Below are 23,889 nucleotides of genomic sequence, written 5' to 3'. Positions count from 1 at the left end.
ATTTTCCTTATCCTTCTGTTTATTTGTTTTGTTTTTAAAATCAGGGGAGATTTTATAGTTTCTTTATAAGCGGTGGATCTATTTTTACAAGTCAGACTAGAAAACCCACACGCAGAAAGCTCTGGGGGGTGTGATCCAGACGTCCTTCTCAATGAGGCTTTGGGGGTGCTGAGCTGGGAATCACCATCTCTTGTTGTTGGCTCCTACCACGCTGCCTGGCGTGGCTGGCAGGGAAGAAGGGAGGAGGTCCAGACGCCGGCTAGGACATCAAAGCAAACCTGTCAACTGCCATCAACCCCTAAAAGCACTTGAACGGGGGAGCAGGTCAGTGTGCACTGGACCGAGACAACACTTCCCCCGCCTGCTCCCGGGGGGGGGGGGAGGACTGCATCGAAGGGGAGACAGCCTGCTCTCAACAGAGCGACAGCCCCCCATTAAGCTTCGCATGTCACCTCAGACAGCGCCCGGGCACTAAGGACTGCTGTTAAAAGCTGTCAGAGGACACTCCCACTTCAGTGTGACCTCAGGACTCTGGAAAAAGGGGACACTAAACACAGTGGAGTGAGCTTGGCTCCTGTCACACACAACAGCACTTGTGGCGAGCTCAGGAGTGGGGGGTCTGGAGTGACATCAGGTTTAAAGCTTCCCTCCTTCTCATTAGCTCCTCTGCCACTTGACCGCTTCAGGGCCTCCGCTTGCTCTCCCTGGGAGAGCCGCAAAGCTAGTGTGTATGTGGACGCAAAGCTAGCGTAACATTCTGTGTGATGTGTAATGTTATGTGTAAAGTGCGTAGGACACAAATTCAGGGTGTGATGTACCCATGATAAGCAGAGCAAACAGCATTCAGGCCGTACGTTTTCATAAATTTCAAGAAATTTCTATGCCGCCAAGAAGGCCAAGGCCCTCCTCTAGTGAGCATGTCGAACAGGGGGACTTTTATCTGCCCCTTCCCCTCACTGTCCCTCTGACCGAAGCTCAACAGCAAACTTCTCCAAGTTCTCGCATATCTGGAGGAGGGCACTGGATGACTCTTAGCTAGGGGCTTCCTACAGTGGAGGCGCCTCTCTGGGAGTCCCCAGTTCAGATATTTTCGTAGGCAGTGAGGAGCTCATCCACGCTACGACAAACCAAGCGGTGCAGCGAGTCTTTGAGAGGACTGGCCAAATCTAGAGAAAAAGCAGCCCTGGGGAAGCCTGGGCACCCAGCCTTTGTGAAGGAGAGGAGAGGATTGTTTAGGAGCCAGAGGGACAGCTCCCGGGGAGCTCAGTGAAACATGCAGTACACCTCCCCAGAAATACCACCCACCCAAGGGGTGCGGGCTGCTCATCAGAAGGATGCTCCTGGGGTGTATTTAATGCCATAGGCCGTGCATGTAACGTCTCTGCTTTCTGGGTAGATGGTAGGATTAGCCTTAATCGCCCCGTGGGTGCTCTCAAAGCTGGCCTCCTAAAGAACACTGGCTATCAAGGAAGATCTCGGCAGCTCAGCCATCCCTCGACCGTGTCTGTAACAGCACGCCTTGAAACCCTCAGCAGCGACCGTCCTGACTACCGTACAGCGCCCTTCCTCCCCGTGAGAGATGAGTGGTGTGCTGTGGAAATGGGCTTTCGTTAAGGCAGAATATTATTTTTGAAGCTATTCCCACGGTGACACTGGGAAACCGGAGGAAGAGGTCGGCCATGAGTGAGGCACCATATCAAGGTGCTAGTCCTCCAGAGGGACCATCTTGACCTCTAGCCTGGGAGGGAAATAACCAAGCGAGCATCCATTAGCACACAGACACACACCCCCCACCCCACCCCCCACCAACCACAAGTCTAGACTGTGCAACGGAACAGATAATGAATCCGTGCCATTAAGAGAAAGCAGGAGGTAAAAGTGAATAAACCCCTGCGTACCTTAAGGCGCACACACACACACACACACACACACACACGCATGCGCACACCACTACAATAATTTTCAAAGGACAATCAATACCGCCCTAAGACAATCGGTTCTAATCAGCCCAGCCACCACAGTACACTAATCCCATTATGTGGCTTCCCACTTCCCTTGGAGATAGAGTTGTATCACTACACAGAGGGTGCGCCCTGCCGAGAGAGATTACAGATTCCTGGAGAAGTGGATTAGCATCCAACTACCTCCAGCTACCCGTACAGAGGGGGCGAGCACTGAACAGCAAAGCAAAGTGTGGCCGAGGGGGAGTTGACATGGCGGAACGCCCCAGTTTGCCGCCAATCCTCATGCCCACCCTACTCCCTCTAGAGAATATGGCTCCGCCTGTTTTCCAGCCTGAAGTCGGTAGGGCAGGAGAATGCCAAATAATCCCAAGAAAAGTGGGAAGTGTGGGGCCAGCAGAGACTAAGCAGATTACACTAAGTAGCAAAGAGCCTCGAGGGGGAAGGAAGAAGAAAGGCTGCCAGTCTTGCCACGTAAGCAGACGGAGGGCCAAAGAACAATGAAGAGGAGAGCTGTGAGCTTTTGAGAAGCATGGCTCTGGGCTGCGAGTCAGTCTTCTCTAGCACCTTTTGAAAGATGCAAGTAGAAACTGAAATTCTCTCTGAATTCCTTTGGCTGCTAGACAGCGCATCTGTGAGTGGGGCATTAGGCACAGCCTTGGCTGTGTGGGGTCCTGCGGCTCATGTGAGTGTAGATGCTTGCGCACGCACACCTCTGCTTGGCATCCTTCTCTTACCCCCTCTCCTCCAAAGAGAGAAGCAGTTCAGAGCAGGCACCTCTGGCAAGCTTAACCTCTTCACTGGGATGGGATGGCCTTCCTGGATCAACTCCCATCACCATGCATTTCCACCATCTATTTAATTCTTTAGTTGAATAGTGGGGGCGCCTTGCAAACAGGATTTCAGCCAGAATTTGCACATTCTCAGGTGTGTGCAACCCCTAACAAAGAAAGCTTCAGTAATGAACACAATTGGGTCTCTCAGTTTTTACCTGAGTTAAATGATGGGAAGAATTTGCCTAAGCCAAATGATGGCCCTTTATGCCTACACCACAAACTGAGTTTCTTGTGTCTGTACTGACACCTGTTTTTTGTTCAGAGGCCCCAAATGTTCTGCTGGTCGGTTTCATGTGTTACTAGAACATTTGCATCAAGACTAACCCTACAGTGGGAAGGAGCATAGCAAAGAGTGAGTAAAACTCCAAGACTGACTTAGAGAAAGTGTGTAAGAACTTACACCCGATCACTTAGGGGCTAAGTCCTATGGCAGATGCCTTTTGACTTGCAAGTCACAAGGAAAGGAGGCAGTCACCCAGAGCTGCGCTAAGGGGGCAGCATGTTGGAGAACAGGCTTCTTCCATTTCCCCAGGTACCTCAGAGCGTGCCAAACAACTAACTGGACCTTTTGAAATTGATCCAGGCCTAGGATGCTTTCACCTTTGTGTGGCGCAGGAGTTGCACAGGCAAGAAACGGCTCCTTGAGGTCTTACAGGAGCTCCACCAGGAGAGCAACATATCTAAAAAGTCTGGACCCAGGGGTCTTTTCTGAGACTGATACTCCTGCCAAGGACCTCTCATGGAAATGGTGTGGAACCCCTGCACAGAGGTAGCCCCTGCCAGTTCAGTGTCCAAGTGGATTCATAGTAATGGGAACAGGGACTGTCTCTGACATGAACTGATTGGCCTGCTCTTTGATGGCCTCCCCCTGAGGGAGGAACAGCCTTACTAGGCCACAGAGGAAGACAATGCAGCCAGTCCTGATGAGACCTGATAGACTAGGATCAGAAGGAAGGAGAGGAGGACCTCCCTTTTCAGTGGACTGAGGGAGGGGCATAGGTGGGGAAGAGGGAAGGTGGGGTTGGGAGGGGAGGAGAGAGGGAAGTACAGGGGGGATACAAAGTGAATAAACTGTAATCAATAAAAATATAAATCATTAAAAAAATGGCTCCTTAAAAAGAAAAAAATCTTTCAGGCCAGAGCAGAAATTTGAACACTATCTGCACTCCTTCCCATGTGTATTGCTTTCAGCCTTGCTCAGGACTGAGGCCCGCCAGGCTGAGAGAGCAATCCAGGCTGGATGAGGACAGTCGGTGGGGAGGCTCAGAAGAGGAGGAGGAGGAGTAAGAGAAGGAGGAGACAGCAGAAAGGAAGAGATGAGCTGACACAAGTTCTCCTACCAGCCTGGGGTAGGCCGCACCACACACATATTACCTAAGGCCCATTATGAAGAGCAAAGCATCCAAATCAAGATAATGTCCACACACCTCTACAGTCTAGACTCACAGACAACTTGAACCAAAAGAGAGGATGCCACATCCTCCGTGAGGCTACTGGGCTCTGAAACTTTGTCATGGACTGTGACTCCTTTCCTGCCTCAAGGAAGAATGCTGGAATTATGAGGGCAACAGAGAAAGACCCCCAGCACATAGAAGCCAGAAGGCAAGAGCAGAAATCCTCAAGCTGGAGCGACAGTCAGGGCACCCCGGAACAGGCCAGGCTTGCAGAATGCTGGGCCACATGGTGGAGCCGACTCGGCTGTGGGGTCATAGGGCAGGTCTTGAAAGCTGGCCGCTCAGCATAAGGGACAGAAAGGAGCCGTGAGCAGGGACCTGCTTGTGGAAAGTGAGGCCTGTTAACAAGCTGGGCAGTGGGGGCTGGCCTCTCCTTCTGGAAACGGTCGGCTCTTTAGAGGATGGAAATGTCTTGTTCTGCGCTCCCCACGCTCTGAGTAAGAACATTAAACAGGCCTCTAGCTCACCGTGGTGATGTTTCCTGTGACTCACAGGAAAGCATGGAGCATCTTCTACAGCTCCCAGTAGTCCTCGATCTTGACAAAAATAATAAAAGCCATATGGCCTTTACTATAGCGGATTGTCTACAATGACTTATCACATCACCTACCCACCCCCTGCCAAGGATATGAGGCAAAACATATTTATTCAGTTAATCCTGACTTTAATTTCAGGAAGGCCAAACATCACAAGAGAGTTTGTGTCCTCAATCATAAGCTCCCAGAGGGCAGGGACTTTACTATCTGTTTCTCAGCTGCCTCCCAGGACCTCGGAAACTCTACACATTGAACAAAGGAGAGAGAAGCCAGGCAAACGTCCCTGTCCTCAACTTCCCTCACCTGGCACTCTACCTTGCATTTAAAATCATAGGCTGAGAAGCTGCTGGCAGCTGACAACTGACAGGGAAGGAGCGTCAGTCCTCTCCCAGGGCGTGGACCCTGGTGCATTTCCCATATCCCGGTTCACGTGCACAACGGCAGTGCTAGCTGCAATCAGTGAGTTATGAAAAAAAAAAAAAAAAAAAAACCATGGAGAGGACATGAAGATGGGAGGAGGAGTGCAAATATATGGGTAGGGAACAGAAATGATCAAAGTACGTTGTATGCAAGTGTGACAATCTCAAATACATAAATTTTTTACTACCAGAGAGGAATGACCTACCTCTAAGCCATCATCTTAACAACCTTGACCTGGCTGCCGATTTCCCTCTGGGGACAGGTGGCTTCCTATACAGCACACTTCTAAGTTGGCACCATAAGTCCTGCCCAACCTCTATGGCAACTCAAAATGTGGCCAGATGTGGCCAGATGTTTTCATGGACACAATGTTCTCTAGATGGGAATCAATGACCTACAAAATGTTCCCAAAGAGCTGACCAGACCCAGAGGTAGCGTTCTGCTTTCAGCTCATGGATGATGCTGAAATAGCATCCATCCAGGGAACCCTTCCTCTTTCCTCCTCTGTGGTGAACATGCCCAACAGGCCTGGTGGGAGCAGTGGATGGATGGAAATACTGGGTAATGAAAAGCAGGCAGATGTCTTAGACACGGATGAAGACAGAGCCAGTGCCCAGGCTGTGTCTGTATTCTGTAGAAGCCAGTTTGCTGCCGCAGTGAAGGTAGACTTGCTTTTTAATGACCTCCTCTCACCCTTCTCCACCATAAGGGCGCTAAAGCATCTATATGATGTGCCAACAGCAGGGGAATTGTCAGCCACAATTGCACTTAAACTCTGGCTTGGAGCATCGGCTGCCAATTTTAAGTGAGACTGGGGTTCATTAATACTGCCTCAATGAGTGAAGTGGCAGCCTCAGAGAACTGACTCTGCAGACATTCTCAAAGCCAGGGGCAGACGTGAGAAAGGGCAAGGGGTTCTCCCCCAGACTCAAACCGAGCTGATGCTTCCCGAAGACTGTTTCCCTGGCAGAACCCAGAGGGAACCAAATCAGCCCTCCTAGCAGGCCACTGAGGAACGTGCACATTCCCTGAGAAGGACCACTGCCTGCGGGTATCTTGGTGGGCATGCCAGGTTTCCTTCCTTTACCATGAAACACTAACTCCTGGCATGGGTAAAAGTCACAGATCCTAAGGGTTCCTGTTTTCTGCTTCTTGAAGCATATGAAAATGAATCCTGTTTAGATTCAAAAAGATTCATATGCTCCAAAATAAGGAAGAATAAAAACAATTACTTGACTACCTGGTTGGGTGTATTATGGAATGCATATATTCACTGGGGTGATCTAACAAATCAAAATGTCATTTTTTTAAGTCCAAGGCTACATTTAAATGTCTATGTTGTGCTGTTAAATGGATGAGAGAGAGAGAGAGAGAGAGAGAGAGAGAGAGAGTGTTAAACCCTAGAAATAGCTTATAAGTCATGAAAAACTTTGACATTAAAAAGTCTAAATGGTTGGTGACAGTTTAGTACATAAAGGTTCCTCCTGCCAAGGCTGGTGAGCTGAGTTCAATCCCCAAGGCCCACATAAAGGAGAAAACTAGTCCATAAATGGACCTCTGTGAACATGTCCATCCCCACAAATAAATATTTTCAAAAAATGTTGGTCTACTGGACACACATAAATTCCATCCAAAGAGTATATTGGACAAAGTGAGTGATTTACATCATTTTTCTGTACCATCTAACTTTTCTTTAGAATTCTCTATTCTTTTAAGTTAGAAAAAGGCCACTATAAAGTCAAAAGAATCCTCCTATTAGAGTGTAAACACAAGTTTTTTTTTTCTACTTTTAACCCTACTTTTTATCCGTAATACTCAAAACACCACTATATCCTTAATGGCTTTCACTCATGAGCACAGCTCTCTTGTTCTCCCTTCCCATCTCCATCTCCTCTTCTTCCCAACACACACACACACACACACACACACACACACACACACATTCCATATGGCTAGGCAAGGTCTTGGAAACAATAGATGCTCAGCATAGTTTTTACTTGGATCTGTGGGTTTGATTATAGGTTTGCTTCTGGTTTTTATTTTTAATTGTATGTGTTGCTACCACTGAATTTTCATTCAGCAGGAGTGAAAGAAATTGGCCGAATGGCTTTGGGAAATAGTCCAACTGCTTCTCTTAAAGCTGAATGCTCACTTGTCTTATGGTGACCACGAGATCCCACACTAGGTGTGTTCCCAGGAACCTAGGCCCACCCAAGGGCATGTCCACGACAGTGCTCTTATGTAATGAAGGCCGATGACCTGCGCCCCTTGATAACAAGTCAGACATGTTTGGGGTATTCATAGCACAATGAAAAGGGAAAGAGACCATCTATCAAAACAGAACTCAAGTTTAGTGAATGAAAAACAGACATAACAGAGTGATAACTGACACAATAGAGCGATAAACAGACATAATGGAGTGCATCCAGAGAACCACTTGTACAAGTACAAAGGCAGTCAGTGATCCCAAGATCCACATGGTGAATGTCTCAATACTCCTGACATTGTCTCTCGGCCTGCAGCTGTGGGACTGTGCTTACTTTGGGTCCCCTGTGATGTGTGTATGCTATACTCCTGTGAGGTGTGCCCATCCCAGTAATGCGGGCCTGTGGTTATGCACTAATTGGCCTTGGCCTAGGGTCCTCATAAGGCTAAGCTCACCACAGCAAAGCGTGTGAGCACATCAGCTTGTGTCTCTTCTAAAACACCCATCTCAGGGCGCAGACTAGTGTGCGCTCACGTACACACACATGCACACGCATGCACAGATAGACACACACACTGTTGGCAGTCTGTAGAAGCCCCAGAGTCAGGCAAAATGGGAGCAGTTGTTCACATATTTCAATATAAATCCAGGTGAGCTGAGGTAACCTGACAACAGATCCAGGCATGAACGCTTAATCAACTGTCCCCTAGACAGATGGCCAGAGTCACAAAAAGTACAAGGTGCCAGAGAGCCCAATGTGCCAGGTTCTTGTGGCACGTTTGTTGGCATATTCTTTGCACAGTGTCTTCAAACAGGCCTCTGCAACCACGCTGCACATCTTAGTTTGTCTCAGGCAGCAGCCATGTTTGTCTCCCTGCTATACCTAAGCACAGCTTGGCCAGCCAGTCTCTGTGTAAAAAACACAAGGACAGGCAAACTACGGAGCCTACTGAGTCAGCATCCCAGCATCTGGTCTCTGAGAGGAAAGAACACATGACTGAGAGGACCATAAAAAAAAAACCCAAAACTGTGCAAGGAGCTGGAGAGCTGGTCCAGCAGTTAGGGCGCTCAGTGCTCTTGCAAAGGAATCAGGTTCAGATCTCAGCACCCATGTGGTGGCTCAGCTCATCGTTGCCAGCAGGTCCAGCTGCAGGAGATGTGCTGTCCTCTTCCGGCCTCCACAGACACTGCATGCATGAGGTGCACATACATACATGCACACAAACACTCATACATATAAGACACAGTAAGTATTTCTTTCTGTAAAATACATATAAAGGTTCTTCTGGAAAGTTATTTAAACCCGTAGCCCTGCATTAAATACAAAACTTTCACAATTTCCCAAATACCAACCAGTAAATGCAACAGTTGGTCTTCATGGGGATTTCCACTCTTATTCACTGGAGGAGACACAGGACTCATTCAAGAAGATGGAAAATGAGCCTGTGGTGGTACACACCTGTAATCCCAACACTTGGGGAGGCAGAGGCAGGTGGATCTCTGTGAGTTCAAGGCCAGCCTGGTCTACAAAGGGAGTCCAGGACAGCCAAGGCTACAAAGGGAAACCCTGTCTCAAAAAAAGGGGGGTAGGAGGAAGAACAGGAGGAGGAGGTGGAAAATGGTACAGACCAGCCCCCAAGGCCAATGCAAGGCTAGTTGGTTATAACACAAACAATGTTGTGTCTTGTTCAAAGTCCTGAGCACTAGCCAGGAAGGGCCTCAAAATCTGGAGATTCAGCATGCCCATAGAGAATAGAAAGATCTGGAAAAAGAACAGATAACTTAGAATAACGGTGCAAAGGGGAAAACTCCAGAGAGTCACACATCTCTTCAACAGACTATTTTCTTCCTCTGGGCTATAGGTTTACCGATTTCAGGCACCATGAATTTACTCCTGATTAGAAAACAACCAGCCAAGTGGAGTAAAGTGGAGCACAGGAGTTGAGTGGGAGGTCAGTGCAATGGCTTTGGAACACGGAGCCCTGGCAGTTCTTTCTAATGTTCATGCAGTCCCCGAGCCTTGAGGAGCCTTCTTTTTTATTTCTTTTCCAGGATAATCTGGCCAAACAAACAAAATGGTTTAGTGTACCAAAAAGCAGGTAGCAAGCAGGGTCTCTGAGCCCGACCCCCATTTCTTTCCAATGACTCCAGATGGCAGCAAGCATCTGAAAGTGCAGCCCCCAAAACAGCCAGTTCTTTGTCACATCTACTGTCCCTTGTCTACTCTATGACCTTAAGATCTCTGCTGCCTCAGTGCCCATTCACTCTAAACTCAAGCCAATGTCAGGGTCAATTTCCCTCAGTTCATCTGTGCATAAATCATAGCCACTCTGTGATAAAATATGTAAAATCACAGTTGTGTGGAATGTGGCCTCTGAAGACAGGAAGATTTGTTTTGATGATTCCCCAGCATTCTGTGATGGAGAAGGTCCCCATCAATTGCACTGTGACCATAAGTCCAAGCATCCCTACAACAAACAGGAGTTAAATATTCTTCCTGTCCACAGATGAGCAATGATAGTGTTCAGACTTACGCACTGGAAAATGAACCTTTCCTTTCCCTGATGGCAATGGTAACCCCATTGGTATAAGGTGAAAATGCCGCTCTCGCTTTGCTTGATGGTGTTGGCTATCCGGAATGAATGGCTCTTCTCCAGGGTTTCTCTGTAAACACTGCCTGAGAACCACCTACACCCAGATCACCCAGACTGTGCATCAAAGGTAGGTTCCTGGATGCCATTTCTACATGGTGGCCTCTGTGGTCTACACTGCAGGCTCAGTTCTGCAATTGAAGGAAGCCCCACCAGAGACTGTGCGACGCTGTAAGGTCAGGGTGTGCTGGTTTGGCACGTCCTCTGGAGACGGCTCTTTCAGCCTTGTCCACGGCTGGCATCTCTATAACTGGGCCTGGCCTCCTCTGGACTGGGTTGGAATCATTCTGCACACATTCGTGTAGCTGAAATAGAAAGTGAAGGCCTCTCCATCCCACCAACCCCATTTCTACATGTTTTATCTGGGCTGAGATTGCCTAGGAGCTCTAGGAGACTCTGCTTCTGGCCCCAAACACAACCTTTGCTCCATTTTGCATGGATGCCCACTTCCCCAACACAACCCCTGCTGAGGAATGTTACTGATAAGCCATTTATCACACTGGGAGGGCCTAAAGTTATTACAGAAAGTTGTATGATGTGTCCTTTTCCTCCGATGTATTACACTGAAGAATTGCTCTTTTTTATAATAGTGGTATACGTTTTATTTTTATTTAAAGTGTGCCTACACTGAGTGCCTACACCCGTGTCTGTGCACCTCGCGTATGTCTAGTGACCATGAAGGCCATAGGGGAGCATCAGGTCCCCTGTAACCAGAGTTCCAGGAGGTTTTAATTCTCTTGGTGTGGGTGCTGGGATCTGAACCCAGGTCCTCAGCAAGTGCTCTTACCAATCAACCGTCTCTCCAGTCTCAGACAGTTTATTTTTAAAGCGTCAGAAGAGTGTCCTGAGAGACATATGCACAGAGAATTTGTGAGAAAAGTGGCCCAATCAAGCTAATTTGTACATCTGTAGATGCACCATTCTTCTCCCTTAAGAAACCATCACTCCCAGGCTGGCCCTGGGGACATAGGGACAACCCATTCCCAAGGCCTTGAAGTACATACACCATGCACAGCATGGCAGTACAGTGACAGTCTCTCCCTACCTTAAACTGACCTCTGAGAGCAAAGCCTTTCATCTGTGACCTCCAAATCTGGCTTCCACTTGCTTCCAACAATGGGAGAGAGGGTGGGGAAGGAAAGCAAGGAGTGTCTCATGAACTTCAGTCCATCTCAAAATACCAGCTTCACAAAGCAACCAGGATGCTCTGTGGCACCTCGTCCCTAAACAGCAGAGGGAAACGCACCTCTGACTCCCAGCTCACTCGACCAGAGAACCAGGACAAAGACACTAGAAAAGCAGTATGGTGTGTGGGGGAAGAGTAGTAGCCACTCGGCAGAAAGGCTGTAGAGGATGGACAGAAAGACACACGGTGGACAGAAAGAGTAGGCAATCTCCCCAGGAACTGAGCAACCTGTATACCCCAGTTTTCATAACTGACTTCTTGGTCCCCAAAACTATCCTCATTGATTGTGCAACCACACAGGGCAGAGCTCACTCCTTAAGAGAATCCTAGGATAAACACACCTGATGAAAATATCTTAAGGACTCCTCCACTTCTGGATGCTCAGACCTGCCCGTGCCACTGCCTGCACCACAGCAGCCTCCTCTCCTCTCCGGCTCCTCCAGGCCACCTTCTGGCTCAGCTTCTGCACCTTCCCCAGGGATAGAGGCTTCCCCAGCCAAAGCTGCCCAGAGCTCCTCCTCCCCGGTCAGACTCTGGACATCAGTGCCTCTGTCCCCGGCTCTTCTCCCAGGTGCACCTGGGTGGCCGTGTTAAGGTGGTCTGTCTCACACAGTAGAGCACAGCCCCAGAACAGTACACATTGTGTCTGTCTCCTGTTCGCAGCACCTAGCCAAGACCTGACGTGACTGGCATCTGAGGACCATTTCCATACCCACAAAACACCCTTCTCCAGATCAACTATTTGTTATTGCTTGGGGCTCCCTAAGCCCTAGGCAGTGTGCTCTGGCTGCCTTGAAGCATAAGTCTCTGGTTGCCTTTAATGAGCAGGAGCTCAACAGCTGGTTATTGGGAGAGAAGGGACAACAGTCTGGCCAATCCTATCTCTACTTGCCAGTTGGTTCTGAAGTCAGATATGGAGCTTGGGGGTGGACTAGAAACCAGTGAGAACCTGTGGGTCCTGTTCCTCCCCCCCCCCAGAGAAATGGTGCTGGTGTCACTCAGAACCAAAACCAAATGGCAGATACAGAGGGACTAAGAAAGCTATGGTAGCACAGGGGCTGGCTGGGCCATCTTCCTCAGTACCGCATCACCTCCCCACCCACAAAACCAGCCTTGGGTAAGTAATCTCTTACAGAAATGCCTTCAATATCATTATCTAACATGGGGAAGTAAGGCCATGTATTAGTACGTAACTTCCCATCTAACATACAGCACAAAGACACCTCACAATAAGAGAGGCGGATGGAGCTAGAGGGATGGCTCGGTGATCAAGAGCACCACCGCCTGTACCACCAGTTCCAAGAGCTCTGGCGCCCACTTCTGGCCTCCCAGGCTCCTGCAGGCACTCAGTGTACATAAACTCATATGGCACATACACATACATGTTTTTCTAAAATGTAAACTCAGCCTTCCTGAAAGTATATGAGTTTAGAAACTGTGTTCCGCTTGAAATGTCATACTGAGTATAATTTTATAAATATATATTTCATATTTAAATATATTTTATAAATATGATTTTTATAAAATACCTAATTACTAATTTTCCTCTGTCTTCTCAAACAAAATAACAGTTGGGCTAACGATTTGTTAGGTCTTGTCCACTGGGGACTCTTACACAGCCAGTTCTCTATTTGCAGCCACTTCCTGGCTTGGAAGGTAGTTTTACCAGCATGTACCAAGGTAACTGGCCTCCCAGAAATGCAGGCCAGTCCTGTCCCGTGTGGGAGGGCTGCAAAAAAGCAGGGAGAGGTGGAAAACTCAGCTCGGAAGGTCCACAGAGACAAGAAGTTCTACCATATCTGCCCAACAAGACCTCGTTTCTCTCCGCCAAGGACAGACCAAAAAGAAAGCCAGAGGAGACAGGATGCTTTTGGGCCTGTCAACCCTTAAACTGTCCCAGGGAGGTAATTATTTCTATCAGTGGTTGTGTGGTTCAGGGGGATTTAAGGCATTGGGTTCATTAAAGAGAGTTGGGATCGCAGCTCATTTATATCTCCTTGAAACCTGTTTAATCAAAATGACTCTCTGCTACAGTCCATCACAAACCAACCTCATGTGGTAACAGATTAATGACCGATCCGCTAAGCCATACCTCCTCTTGTCACCAGCTCCACTGACAGAGTCAGACCCGTGTCCTAGCAGGAACCCCCACTTGCCCTTGGAGCTCACTGTATGTCCAGACAGTCGCTGCCACCCACCTCTGCCACAGAGACCACCACATCCACAGAGTGTGGTCCACGCACTCATTAGAGTTCCAAACCCCGGTCACTCAGGAGTGAGATAAATGCCAGCGACGGCAGCACTTCTGACTCCTCGGGCTTACTAAAGGTAATTATTCTGGAGTTAAATGTCAGGGCTGGTTTCATGTGTGCGAAAGAAAGGAAATGTCATGTTTAGTGTAAGCAACAATATTATTTAATCAAATCAGAAGCTCGTTATTAGGAGATAAAGCTTGGCACGACCCCGACGATCAGCTGTGTCTACCTGGCTTCCCACTGCTCGGGTTCCTGGCTGACTGCTTCAGACGCAGGCAGGGCAGGCTTGCAGCACGGTATGGATGCAGCTAGGGGTGGGGTGCACACCCGAGAGCCTCTCAGCTGTTGGTTGCCGGCCCCGGGTGCCTCCACATCCCGGTAGTTCTGCAGCTCTGGGTAAGGAGCTCAGCTGGTAGTACTTTTTTCATTGGATTGTTACAGTATAACACAGAGGAAGTACCTTGAACAATGCCTGACACTGATTGCTCCACAAATGTTTGCTATCATCTGTTTCTGCAATGCTGGGTCTTTTCCTTACAGCCAGCAGGTATTATCTTTATGAGAGAAAAAAAAGAAAAAAAAAAAAAACAAACTTCTTTTTTAAAAGAACATTGACTTTGAAAGAAGCGTGCAACTGCCTAAGTTAGTGGCGTTCCAGGGTCGTAGGACAGAAAGGATTCCATGAAACCTCTTTTACAGTGCTCTTTTACAGGTCACAGCCTCATATTTATGAAGTAGTCAGATATCTACAAGAATGAGTGAAATGTAGGAATGAATAGACGGAACTTGGTCAAAGCTGACTCAGATTTGGACATTTTGCTCCCTCAAGCTCAGGGCGTGGGGAAGGCAGATGGGGGCTGGCTGGAGACGGGCCCATGCTGTGCAGATTCCTGCAAGGGCTTGCTTTCTTCGTGTCTTCCTCTTATCGCTGTTGTTCTTAGGCTCACCCATTCCCTACCCATCAAACCTGTTATCTTTGGTTTCAATCCCTCAGGACTAATTTGTGCTGCCCAAATACCCCTGGCTTGGTCATCTTCTCCAGAAGAGTGGTCAACTTACAACTACAACCTTAGAGAAAACTGCCTCTCCTCCCAGCAAATGACAATTGCCAAGAGCTCCATGGCTTGGGGTGGGGCTCTGTGCCCAGCTCCTCTCTCCATGCTGGGAGGTGGTCTGGCTTGGGCTTGCTCAGGTCTGGGGCATGATCTCATGTGTTCAGCTGCCCTGCTCATAGCTCCCTTCTTGATGTATTTGTGCAAAGGTCCAGACCTCCCTTCAGTCAAAATATCCCAATTTCTAGTCTTCATAGAGTAATAAATAAGCTAAGTAGGGGGCTGGAGAGATGGCTCAGAGGTTAAGAGCACTGACTGCTCTTCCAAAGGTCCTGAGTTCAATTCCCAGCAACCACATGGTGGCTCACAACCATCCATAATGAGATCTGGTGTCCTCTTCTGTCATGCAGGTGTACATGCAGGTGGAACTCTGTATACATAATAAATAAATCAATTAAAAAAAATAAGCTAAGTAACCATGAGCACATAGGGGAACCACGGCACACGGAGGAGCCCCCACCTGGGCGGTTTTATGTCTTTACTGGATCCCTAACTCCGGCCAAGGAGCCATGAGGTCATCCTAAAGGCTTAACTGGAGAGAGTGACTATTCCTGTGCTCAGAGCAACAAGACACTTTAGAAAGTGGCAGCTCAGGGGCTGCCAGGTCGTCTTCAGCAATGTCACGGCACGTTCAACAGTCAGGAAAGCAAGGAAAGCATCCCACCATCATCTCCATTTCCAAGTTGGCCCAGAGGGTGTGAACCTCTCTGAAAAAGGATGGTGGTGCACAGCTACAATCCCAGCACTGGGGAGGCATCTCTGCTAGCTAGATTAGAGGGTCAGGAGTTCAAAGTCAGTCTTGGCTATGTAATGAGTTCCAGACCAGGCTGGTCTACAGAAGACTCTGTCTCAAAACCTCAAAATAAGACAAAACAAAGGGATAAGCTAACCTTTGGCTTTTAGCTTCTCAAGATCAAAAGTCACTTCTAAATGTCTATCGCCCAAGTCCAACAAAATAATGAGCTGTGGGGGATGGGTAGTTTTCTTTCATGACATGCATCTTGACCATAATCTTTTAAAGTGATCAGAGGCTTCAACACAAAAAGGCCCAGCCAGGCATGATGGAGCATGCCTTTAATCCCAGGCAAACTGGGATTAATCCCGGGAGGCTGGCCTCAAACTCACAGATATCTGCCTGCCTTTAATCCCAGGAGGCTGAGGCAGGCAGGTATCTGTGAGTTTGAGGCCAGCCTGGTCTACAAAGCGAGTTCCAGGATAGCCAGGGCTACATAGAGAAATGCTATCTCAGAAAACAAAACAAAAAGCCCCAGAATAATACCTAAGGAGCTAAGGTTTTGGCAACCTGGTACAAGGCCAGGCTCACCGGAAGTGATCAGGCTGGCCGGGCTTCCGCCACGATAGGTAGGCTTCATCTGTGTTTCCTAGAGTGGCCCGTTTCCAGAGAAAGCAGCCTCCTTCTCTCTGGCCCCTGAGGGCCCAGGCTTTTCCACTTAAAAAACCCAACCTAAGACGGTTAGGTTTGCCCCAAAAGGACGCCTAATGTGAGTTCACAATGCTTCAAGGGGTTAATGGCATTCAATTATATCTGAGCCAGTGCAGGATCACATGACTCCATGAAGCGTAGAAAATGGTTGATGATTGATGACGTTTGCAAGTATTTTAATGTCTTTGGGTCTTTTTAATGGTTTGCTGGACCAAATTGTCATTTTAACAAACTATGTGCTGCTAAAAGCACTAGTTTGGCAACTAAACCTGTTCTAGAAGCTTCCCTCCTCTGTGGTTGAACCTTGGACCTTTCTTCAACTTGGACCTTTCTTAAACAACTGTTAAAGCAGTGTTCCTAACCATGCTAAGAATTTTCTAGTATGTTTGTTTAAAGCATGAGCCATAGCACTCACCCTCAAAAAGGAGCCCAGGTCTACAGAGGAAAAGCCTGGATGCCTCAGCTCAGTTAAGCAACCTGAGTTTCGCCATCAGTCATATTTGGGGGTGGGGGAATGGTCTATGTTTTTTTTTTCATTATTATTGTTTATTACAGTTTATTTACTTTATATCCCAGCTGTAGCCCCTCCCTCATCTCCTCCTGGTCTCATCCTCCCTCCTTCTTCTCCCCCTAAGCCCCTCCCCTAAGTCTACTGATAGGGGAAGTCCTCCTCCCCTTCTATCAGACTCTAGACTATGAGGTCTCATCAGGACTGTCTGCATTGTTTTCCTCTGTGGCCTGGCTAGGCTGCAACCCCCCTTCCGGGGGAGGTGATCAAAGAGCCAGCCACTGAGTTCATGTCAGAGATATCCTCTGTTCCCCTTACTAGGAAGCCTACATGGAGAGTGAGCTGCCACGGGCTACATCTGAGCAGGGGCTCTAGGTTATCTCCATGCATGGTCTTTAGTTGATTCATCAGTGTCTGCAGGAACCCCTGAGCCCAGATTTTTGGCTCTGTTGTTCTCCTTGTGGAGCTCCTGTCCACTCCAGGCCTTTCTATATCCCAGTCTTCCATAAGATTCCCTGCTCTCTGTCCAAAGTTTGGCTATGAGTCTCAGCATCGGCTTTGATCTATTTTTTTTTTCATGTCGGGACCATTCAAAGGAAAAATAAGAAATAAGATGCTCATTTCCCTAAAATGCAAAGCTAAATGGGAATTAGGACTTTAATCCTCATGGCATCCTGAAGATGCCGACCTTCCCACAACCCAGAGATCCGGCAGGGAGAAGTGTTTCCATCCCACCCACTGCCTGCTCCCAGGCACCCAGCAAAGGTGGACCATCCTCTAAATGTTGATGCCGTGACCCTCTAAAAGAGTTGCTCATGCTGTGGTGACCCCCAGCCAACAATAAAATTATTTCTGTTGCTACTTCATAACTGGTAATTCTGCTACTCTTATGAATTTTAATGTCAATACCTGATATGCAGGATATCTGATGTGTGAACCCCAAAACAGAGTTGCAACCCAAAGGTTGAGAACCATCGCTATAAGCCAAGCCCAACTTGCCCAGGTCTGTAAGAGTTCATCAGGTGCCTGGCTCCTCAACTCTTACTGAGATGTAATAATTTAAAGCAGAAACAAAACGATATCTATACCTCCCCCCATGCTCCACCCCACTACACACCTGGCCAGGAATGGCAGCATCAATCTGGCCCTCATAGACGGCTAGGAGAACTTAGTAGGGACTGTGAGATGCAGCTAGTATCTTTTTATGTGGGATCCAATAGGCAGGTCTGCTGCAAATGACCCTAAATAACCAAGGTTATTCAGTGTGTGTCTGAAAACCTCTTCCCAGAAGAACCCGCCCACCAGAGGGGAGAGAGGACTGAGAGAGCAGATAAGCAAGGCTAAAGTTGCTTCTCCCTCTGAGAGGGAGACCTGGACAGGTGCTATTTAGAAAGCACAGGACTTCTGACATCATTGAACTCCCCAGAGACCTGCTCCCTGACAGCCTGGATATACAAAAATGGGGTTCTAAGAAACCCACCTCTACATATAAGCCATGCCCTGTGATGAGAAGAAGGGGGTCAGTGGTATGTCTCAGGGTTACCCCTTTAAATATATTTATATTTCTTTAAAAAAATGTTCTAACATCTAAGCTTCATAGAAACAAAACAGCAATGCATTGGAACATAAAAGGCTTCACTTGTTGTAAGTCTTGGACATTTTTACAATACTGAAAGCATCTTGGGGGCAAGGAGTCCTAGTGTCTGCTGGACCTTGACCCCTTGACCTGCGGGGTGGGGGTGAGGCTCTTTGAAGGGGCTGGGAGCAGGTCCTGCTGAGGGCTAAGGGACGCCATCTGCCTGAACCACAATGCCAGGTGCTTCTTTCCCCATCTTCTGGGGGCGCAGAGATAGGTAGCAGCCAGGACTGGGGCAGAAACAACACAGAAGTACCCCCGATGCCTGAGAGTTTTCCCCCCCACACCCCACCCAGCAATCTTCTTCAGGGGCTGGGGACCGATTCCCTGGGCTGCCTACTCCCTTCTCCCTTCCACTAAAGTCTGGGAGACTCCAAACCTCAGCACTGTGGTTCCCTGCATCTCAGCAAGCTCACTGCCATCAGACCCCCCCCCAAGTCCTCCCCTCACACCCACCGCATCTGGCTCCCTAATAAATGAGCTATGCTCCTCCACTGGGTTGTTTTTTTCTTTTTTTTTTTCCTGACGCACCCTAAAGATGTCCAAATCGCTGCCGCTCCTGAGAGCTCCCCTTCAGGGCTTGGGAAAGTCAGTCTGCCATCGGGAGCCTTCAGACACCATCGCGCGAGCTCTCAGACACTTGCCGAGCTCTGCTCCCCCGAGCTGCTAAAGGTTCGCGCCCTGTTTTTGTGCGGACAGCTGCCATCAATCCTACAAGTACACACACCTGGACCACAGGTAACACGCAAGAGCACCCGGCCTTCCAAGTTCTCTTTAAAGTTCCTCTCTCGGGCTAGACGTATGCGCTGTGGCCCTCCACGGGAGGTTCGAATTTACCACCCCTACCCCCACGCCTCTGAGCTTCCCCGCTGTTCCACCCCCAGGGCGGGTGGCGGCCATACTCACATCTCGGAAGCGGTTCCAGTACTTGTCACGGTCATACTGGGAGACGGTGCTCAGCCACTGGTCATTGTCTAGGAAATTGGCGTTGTTGAGGGCCGCGCCGCCGCCGGCGAGCGCGTCCAGGTGCCGGCTGTCCACTTGGAGGAAGCACCAAGCCGCGGCGGCCGCCGCGAGCGCCACGATCGCTGGCATCTGGGGGCAGGGTACACGGCGTAAGCCGGGGACAGCACCTCGCTCCCACCGGGGGTCTGGGCGCCTCGGGGAGCGCACCAGCCGCAGCACCTCGGCTCACAGCGGGGACGGGGTGGTCCCTCGCACACCTGGGACCCGGAGGCTGCACCTGGAGAGCCCTCCAGAACGGAAACAGCTACAGACGCAGAGGTTTGGTGACGGATTCGGGGCTGCTGTCAAACTACAGAGGACCCTCTCGTCCGCTCTCGGATGAAGGGCTTCAGGACCTCTCCCCAAAACCCGGATGCTCAATGTGCCAACCGCACTCCCACAGACCACAGCCGTGGGTCAGGGATGGGGATAACGGCGCTCTGAGCATCATCCCAGCCTCTGGCCGGTGGGGGCTTGTGGGTGCCCTCAAGACGGGCCTCCCATTCCTCGCTAAGGCAAAGGTCTCCCTGCTCCCGGCCCGCGGCTTCTGCGCAACAGGAGCGCGCAGAGATGCCCCCAGGCCCTGACCCTACCGGCCCCGGGAATGGCCTCGGGAAGGTCCCAACTATGCCAAATACGCCAAGTTGGGGCTCGGGGTCCTGTGGACACGTACCTTGGGGGCCCGCCCGAGTCCCGGAGCCCGAGTTGCTGGGGTTCCTGTGCCGCGGTGGCTGGGAAGGCTGCTGCCCGGCTCGTTTCCCCCCCGCGCACCTGCCGCCGCCGCGCGTCCGGCCGCTTTGTGAGCCTGCAGCGCTCTGGCTCGGCTCGGGCGCGGCGTCCGCGGGCGGAGAAGCCCGAGCTCATAGCCGAGGCCTCTGGCGCCCCCTGGCGGCGACGCGGCGCGGCGCGGTCCCAGCCGGGAGCGTGATTCATTCGCGACTCTGCAGGAATGACACAGATTTCAGGCGGAGGGGAATGAGGTTATAAGGCCAGAATGTCGCTGGCGTTAAGGGGCTCTCAAGGGGACACCCGGCTCACAGTCACTTTGTTGGAGAGAGGGGAGAGCCTCCCAACTTTCTGAATCAGCACTGCTCAGCAGGGTCTCCACGAGTCCTCAACTTTACCCGAGTCCTCGGTCTTTCTTGGCACAGAAAATATTTTAGTGGATCTCTCCATCTCTCGTCCAAGCCATGCACCCAGCATCTCTAAGTCTGGTCCCCACCCACAGCCAGCCCTGGGAGCCCTGTGGAACCATCCTCCAGCTTCAGGCTGGAGTTCAGAAGGAGAAGGCTGACCTTGGCCCCTGCCCTCACTCCTCTTCCCATACTCAGCCATGTTTGGTTCAAAAGGGCTGGGAGGGACTTAACATGAGCCCCTACCTACACGCGCGCGTGCACACACGAGAACATACAGCACACACATGCACACACACAGGCATATGTGCGTTCACTCACATATACACACGCACACATGCAGAACAAACTCAGAAACCTTCGTGATGCTTTCCTGAGAAAGAGGAAACACCCAGCTGCAGCCCTCCGCCTCTGCACACCTGGCCCTTGCCCTCTGGCCTCGCTGCCTCTCTCCTCTTCGCTCCTGCACTTACTTCCTACACAGCTAGCCCTGGAGTCAGACCCCAGGGGCAACGCGCTACTCCGGCAGCGGGCTCACTTGGGCCAAACTTGAGCCAAGCGGAACCTGTGAATGCATTCTGCAGCTGCCTCATCTCCGCTGGGTTCCGAGAGTGACGCAGGCGACGCAGGCCAGGACCTCAGGGCTGCTGTCCTGAGAACGCAGTGTTTCTCCAGCTGCAGGCTCACTGCCCTTGAGGTCACTCATTCCAGGTGTGTCCTCCCCGTGGGCTGGAACTCCATGGCTGTCTTGCTCTTGGCCGATCCTCCATGCACAGGGCACGCAGGTCGTGACGCGCAGCAAACGCTCAGTCAGTAGCCGAGGAAGCCTGAGCCACATTTTCCCGTGTGCCACCGCAATGCTGTGGCCAGTGGTGACAGTGCTGTAGTAATTTGGCTATGGATGGCATAGTTTAAGGTGGGCTGAGGGTTTTTTTTTGGTTTTTGGGTTTTTGTTTGTTTGGTTGGTTGGTTGGTTTTTTGTTTTTTTTGTTTGTTTGTTTGTTTGTTTGTTTAAGCATGGGCTGAATTACAGCATTTGTGTGCTCTGGGAAGCTTAGTAAGAGAGAAATGGAGTCATGTTGGGGAAACAGCTCACCCAGGGAGTATCTTTTCCTAGGAATTAATATGCTGAGTGTCTAATGTCATATTCTGAGGGAAGGAGAGGATGAGGGACTGCGCAAGCATCGCCTCACCATTTCTCTGCCCCGCTTTTCAGCAGCCCCGTTCTGAAGAGTCACACCTAGCTGTCATTTCGGCCTCCTCACATCCCGTTCTCTCATCAAGCAATGTTTGTTTATCTACCTTTGAGCCAACTAACTGAAGCGATTTGTCACACCTGCTCAGCCCTGGGCACTCTCTGTGGGCTCTCTGTGGCCTGCCCTGGCTTCCTGCTCACCACGGGTCTCACCCCTACCCATGCTCCTCCGGCACACTGTCACCACAGCCCCCTTTCTCTAGACCTCCGCATCCCTCATGAACCCGGGCTGAGAGTCTGCCCGTCAACCCTAGCCCACAGCGGTTCGGAAGAATGCCACTGCATGCCCGGCTTCATGCTCGACCTCTCAGAGCGTCCACAGGGCGCACTGTTTCACACCTGTACCCCCAGGCCTCCCTCAGAACTTGACGTTCATTGAACACTCAATAAATCCACTGATTGGATGGACGAAACAAGCAAATTCCGTAACCCTGATGCGTCTCAAAGTTTTGAAGCCCCGTCTCCAACGTTCTTTTCTGCAGAGCAAATCCTTGGTTTTTCTGAGAGGGCCTGTCCCTGGTTTAATTAGAGGGCATCTGTTCTTGGCCAGGTGCCAGCTTCACAACTGGAATTGTCCCTGGAACCACTGTGTATAGGAAGGGCAGCCAGTACGGCACAGGCTGGAGGGGGGTGTCAGAAGGCCTGGACCGAGAATGGACTTAACCTTGGAGTCGGGTGAGGAGGCTGGCCGCTGGACACCTGCCATCCGCTCAGCCAGCACTCCTGGGGAGGAATGTCAGATTTATTTGGCTGTGAGAAGCACCCAGGACCAAATCAATACTGTGCCTCGGGGCTGTATTTCTGCTCTTCGTTGGCTCACACACAAGTATAATAACTCCTTGTTTTAACATAGTTCTCATTTCCAAGGAGCCCACATGTTTTATTTTCAGTTTAATGGATCCTCAAACATGTGCTCCTGGCTAGACTGAGGAAGACAGAACTGCCGCCACTTACTGCCACCGAGAGGGGGCTCCGGGAAGAAGTGTGAAGGTCACAGAGCTCTAGCCCCACCCCACCCGCCAGGGACCCTCTGCTGGCTGGGCCTGGAACCACCTGCGGGGATCCGCCCTATGACAGCGGTGCATTTCGTGGCTGCCCGCCTGGGTTTATTTTTAGCTACAAAGTCGAATGCCTCTCGGCCATGTATCATCCCCACTTCTCTACCTCTGCTGCTCTGAGTTCAAAATGTCCACAGTGGGATGCTGCCGTCTCCTCTCTGGTCAAACGTGTTCCCTGCCCTATGTCCCCACCTCGGGAAAGCAACGCCCAACCCTAGTAGCAACTCTGACCTTCTCAGCCCCCACGTTCAATAACCTTGTTGTCTAGGACTCCTCTACCCTTGAATTCTTACCAGACCCACCTCCCTCATGACCGTTTTCCTGAACCTCTCAGCTTCACAGCACAGAGCCCTTGGCCAAAGCCCCCATCTTCAGATCATCACAGAAAATTCCCCACACACAGGCAGACAGACCCTTCTCCCCATGTAACTGTGACCGCTTCTTCATATACTACTACTCTTACTGTTCTCTCATGACAAACACCAAACACCTCTGCTTGAGGCCTTATGTATCCTGCTGACCCCAGGGGCTCCCCCACCCCCAGATTCCTGCCTTCTGCTATGATCACCCACCCTGCCCTTCTACAGAGCCATTCCTGTGGGCTCCCTGCAGCCTGCACGCTCTGCTATCTGCCCACCCTTTTACTTACAGGCCATGACATCACCCCAAGCCTTCAGACACAGCTTCCCTGGTCCTCACAACCTCAGGGCCCACAGAACGACTTCCTACCCACTGTTCACCAGACTCACTCAGCAGAGTGAAGACATGCTTTCACTCGGGCCCATTCCCCTTGCTGCTGAGTCCGTGGGTGCTTTACAAAACCATACGCACATAGTAGGTACTCGAAAAATGCTGGGTTAATTGAGGAAAGTGAGCTCAGAGCTCTGCACCTAGTAGGTAAACAACCAATGCCGACTGAGTGAGGAAAGGCCCAAGTTTCTGAGAAGCTTAGACAATCCCAGGTTTACGTTGGAGATTTTAGGGCCCAAAAAAACGCCTTGGATAGAGGACAGGGACATGAGAGATGTGGCCTGGCACTTCTGGACCATTCTGTCACAAAGGTAGTCTACCCTGTAGCCTATCCTGCCTGAAGGAGAGGGGGAATGAAATAGATGCATTTCTTGTCACCGTGGCAAACAGCTCACACAGCAGGGCCTGTAACTTTCATGAACACGTCGATTCCATCTATTGATTATGTGTATTCAGCCGACTCAGGTTCACTCCGTCTCCCCC

General features: G+C 50.2%; 1 protein-coding gene across 2 annotated transcripts in view; it reads right to left on the bottom strand.

The window, feature by feature from the left end:
• Spock1 (SPARC (osteonectin), cwcv and kazal like domains proteoglycan 1) overlaps positions 1 to 20,046 on the bottom strand; it is a 453,369-nt gene extending 433,323 nt beyond the window's left edge. Inside the window, exons 1-2 of one of the 2 annotated variants that reach the window (XM_060380587.1) lie at positions 19,884 to 20,046; positions 19,112 to 19,300 (exon numbers count right to left, since the gene is read on the bottom strand). In XM_060380587.1, coding sequence (XP_060236570.1) covers positions 19,112 to 19,300 — 189 coding nt within the window. In that variant the 5' untranslated portion in view covers positions 19,884 to 20,046. The remainder of the gene's footprint in view (positions 1 to 19,111; positions 19,301 to 19,883) is intronic. The other variant, XM_060380586.1, reaches the window with a different exon arrangement.
• Positions 20,047 to 23,889: the final 3,843 nt, after the last annotated feature.

This window comes from Meriones unguiculatus, chromosome 3 (genome assembly GCF_030254825.1).
Source record: "Meriones unguiculatus strain TT.TT164.6M chromosome 3, Bangor_MerUng_6.1, whole genome shotgun sequence".
In the NCBI taxonomy this organism is placed as follows: Eukaryota; Metazoa; Chordata; class Mammalia; order Rodentia; family Muridae; genus Meriones; species Meriones unguiculatus.
Note: the sequence above shows the minus strand (reverse complement) of the source record. Positions and strands in the feature narration are given on the sequence as shown.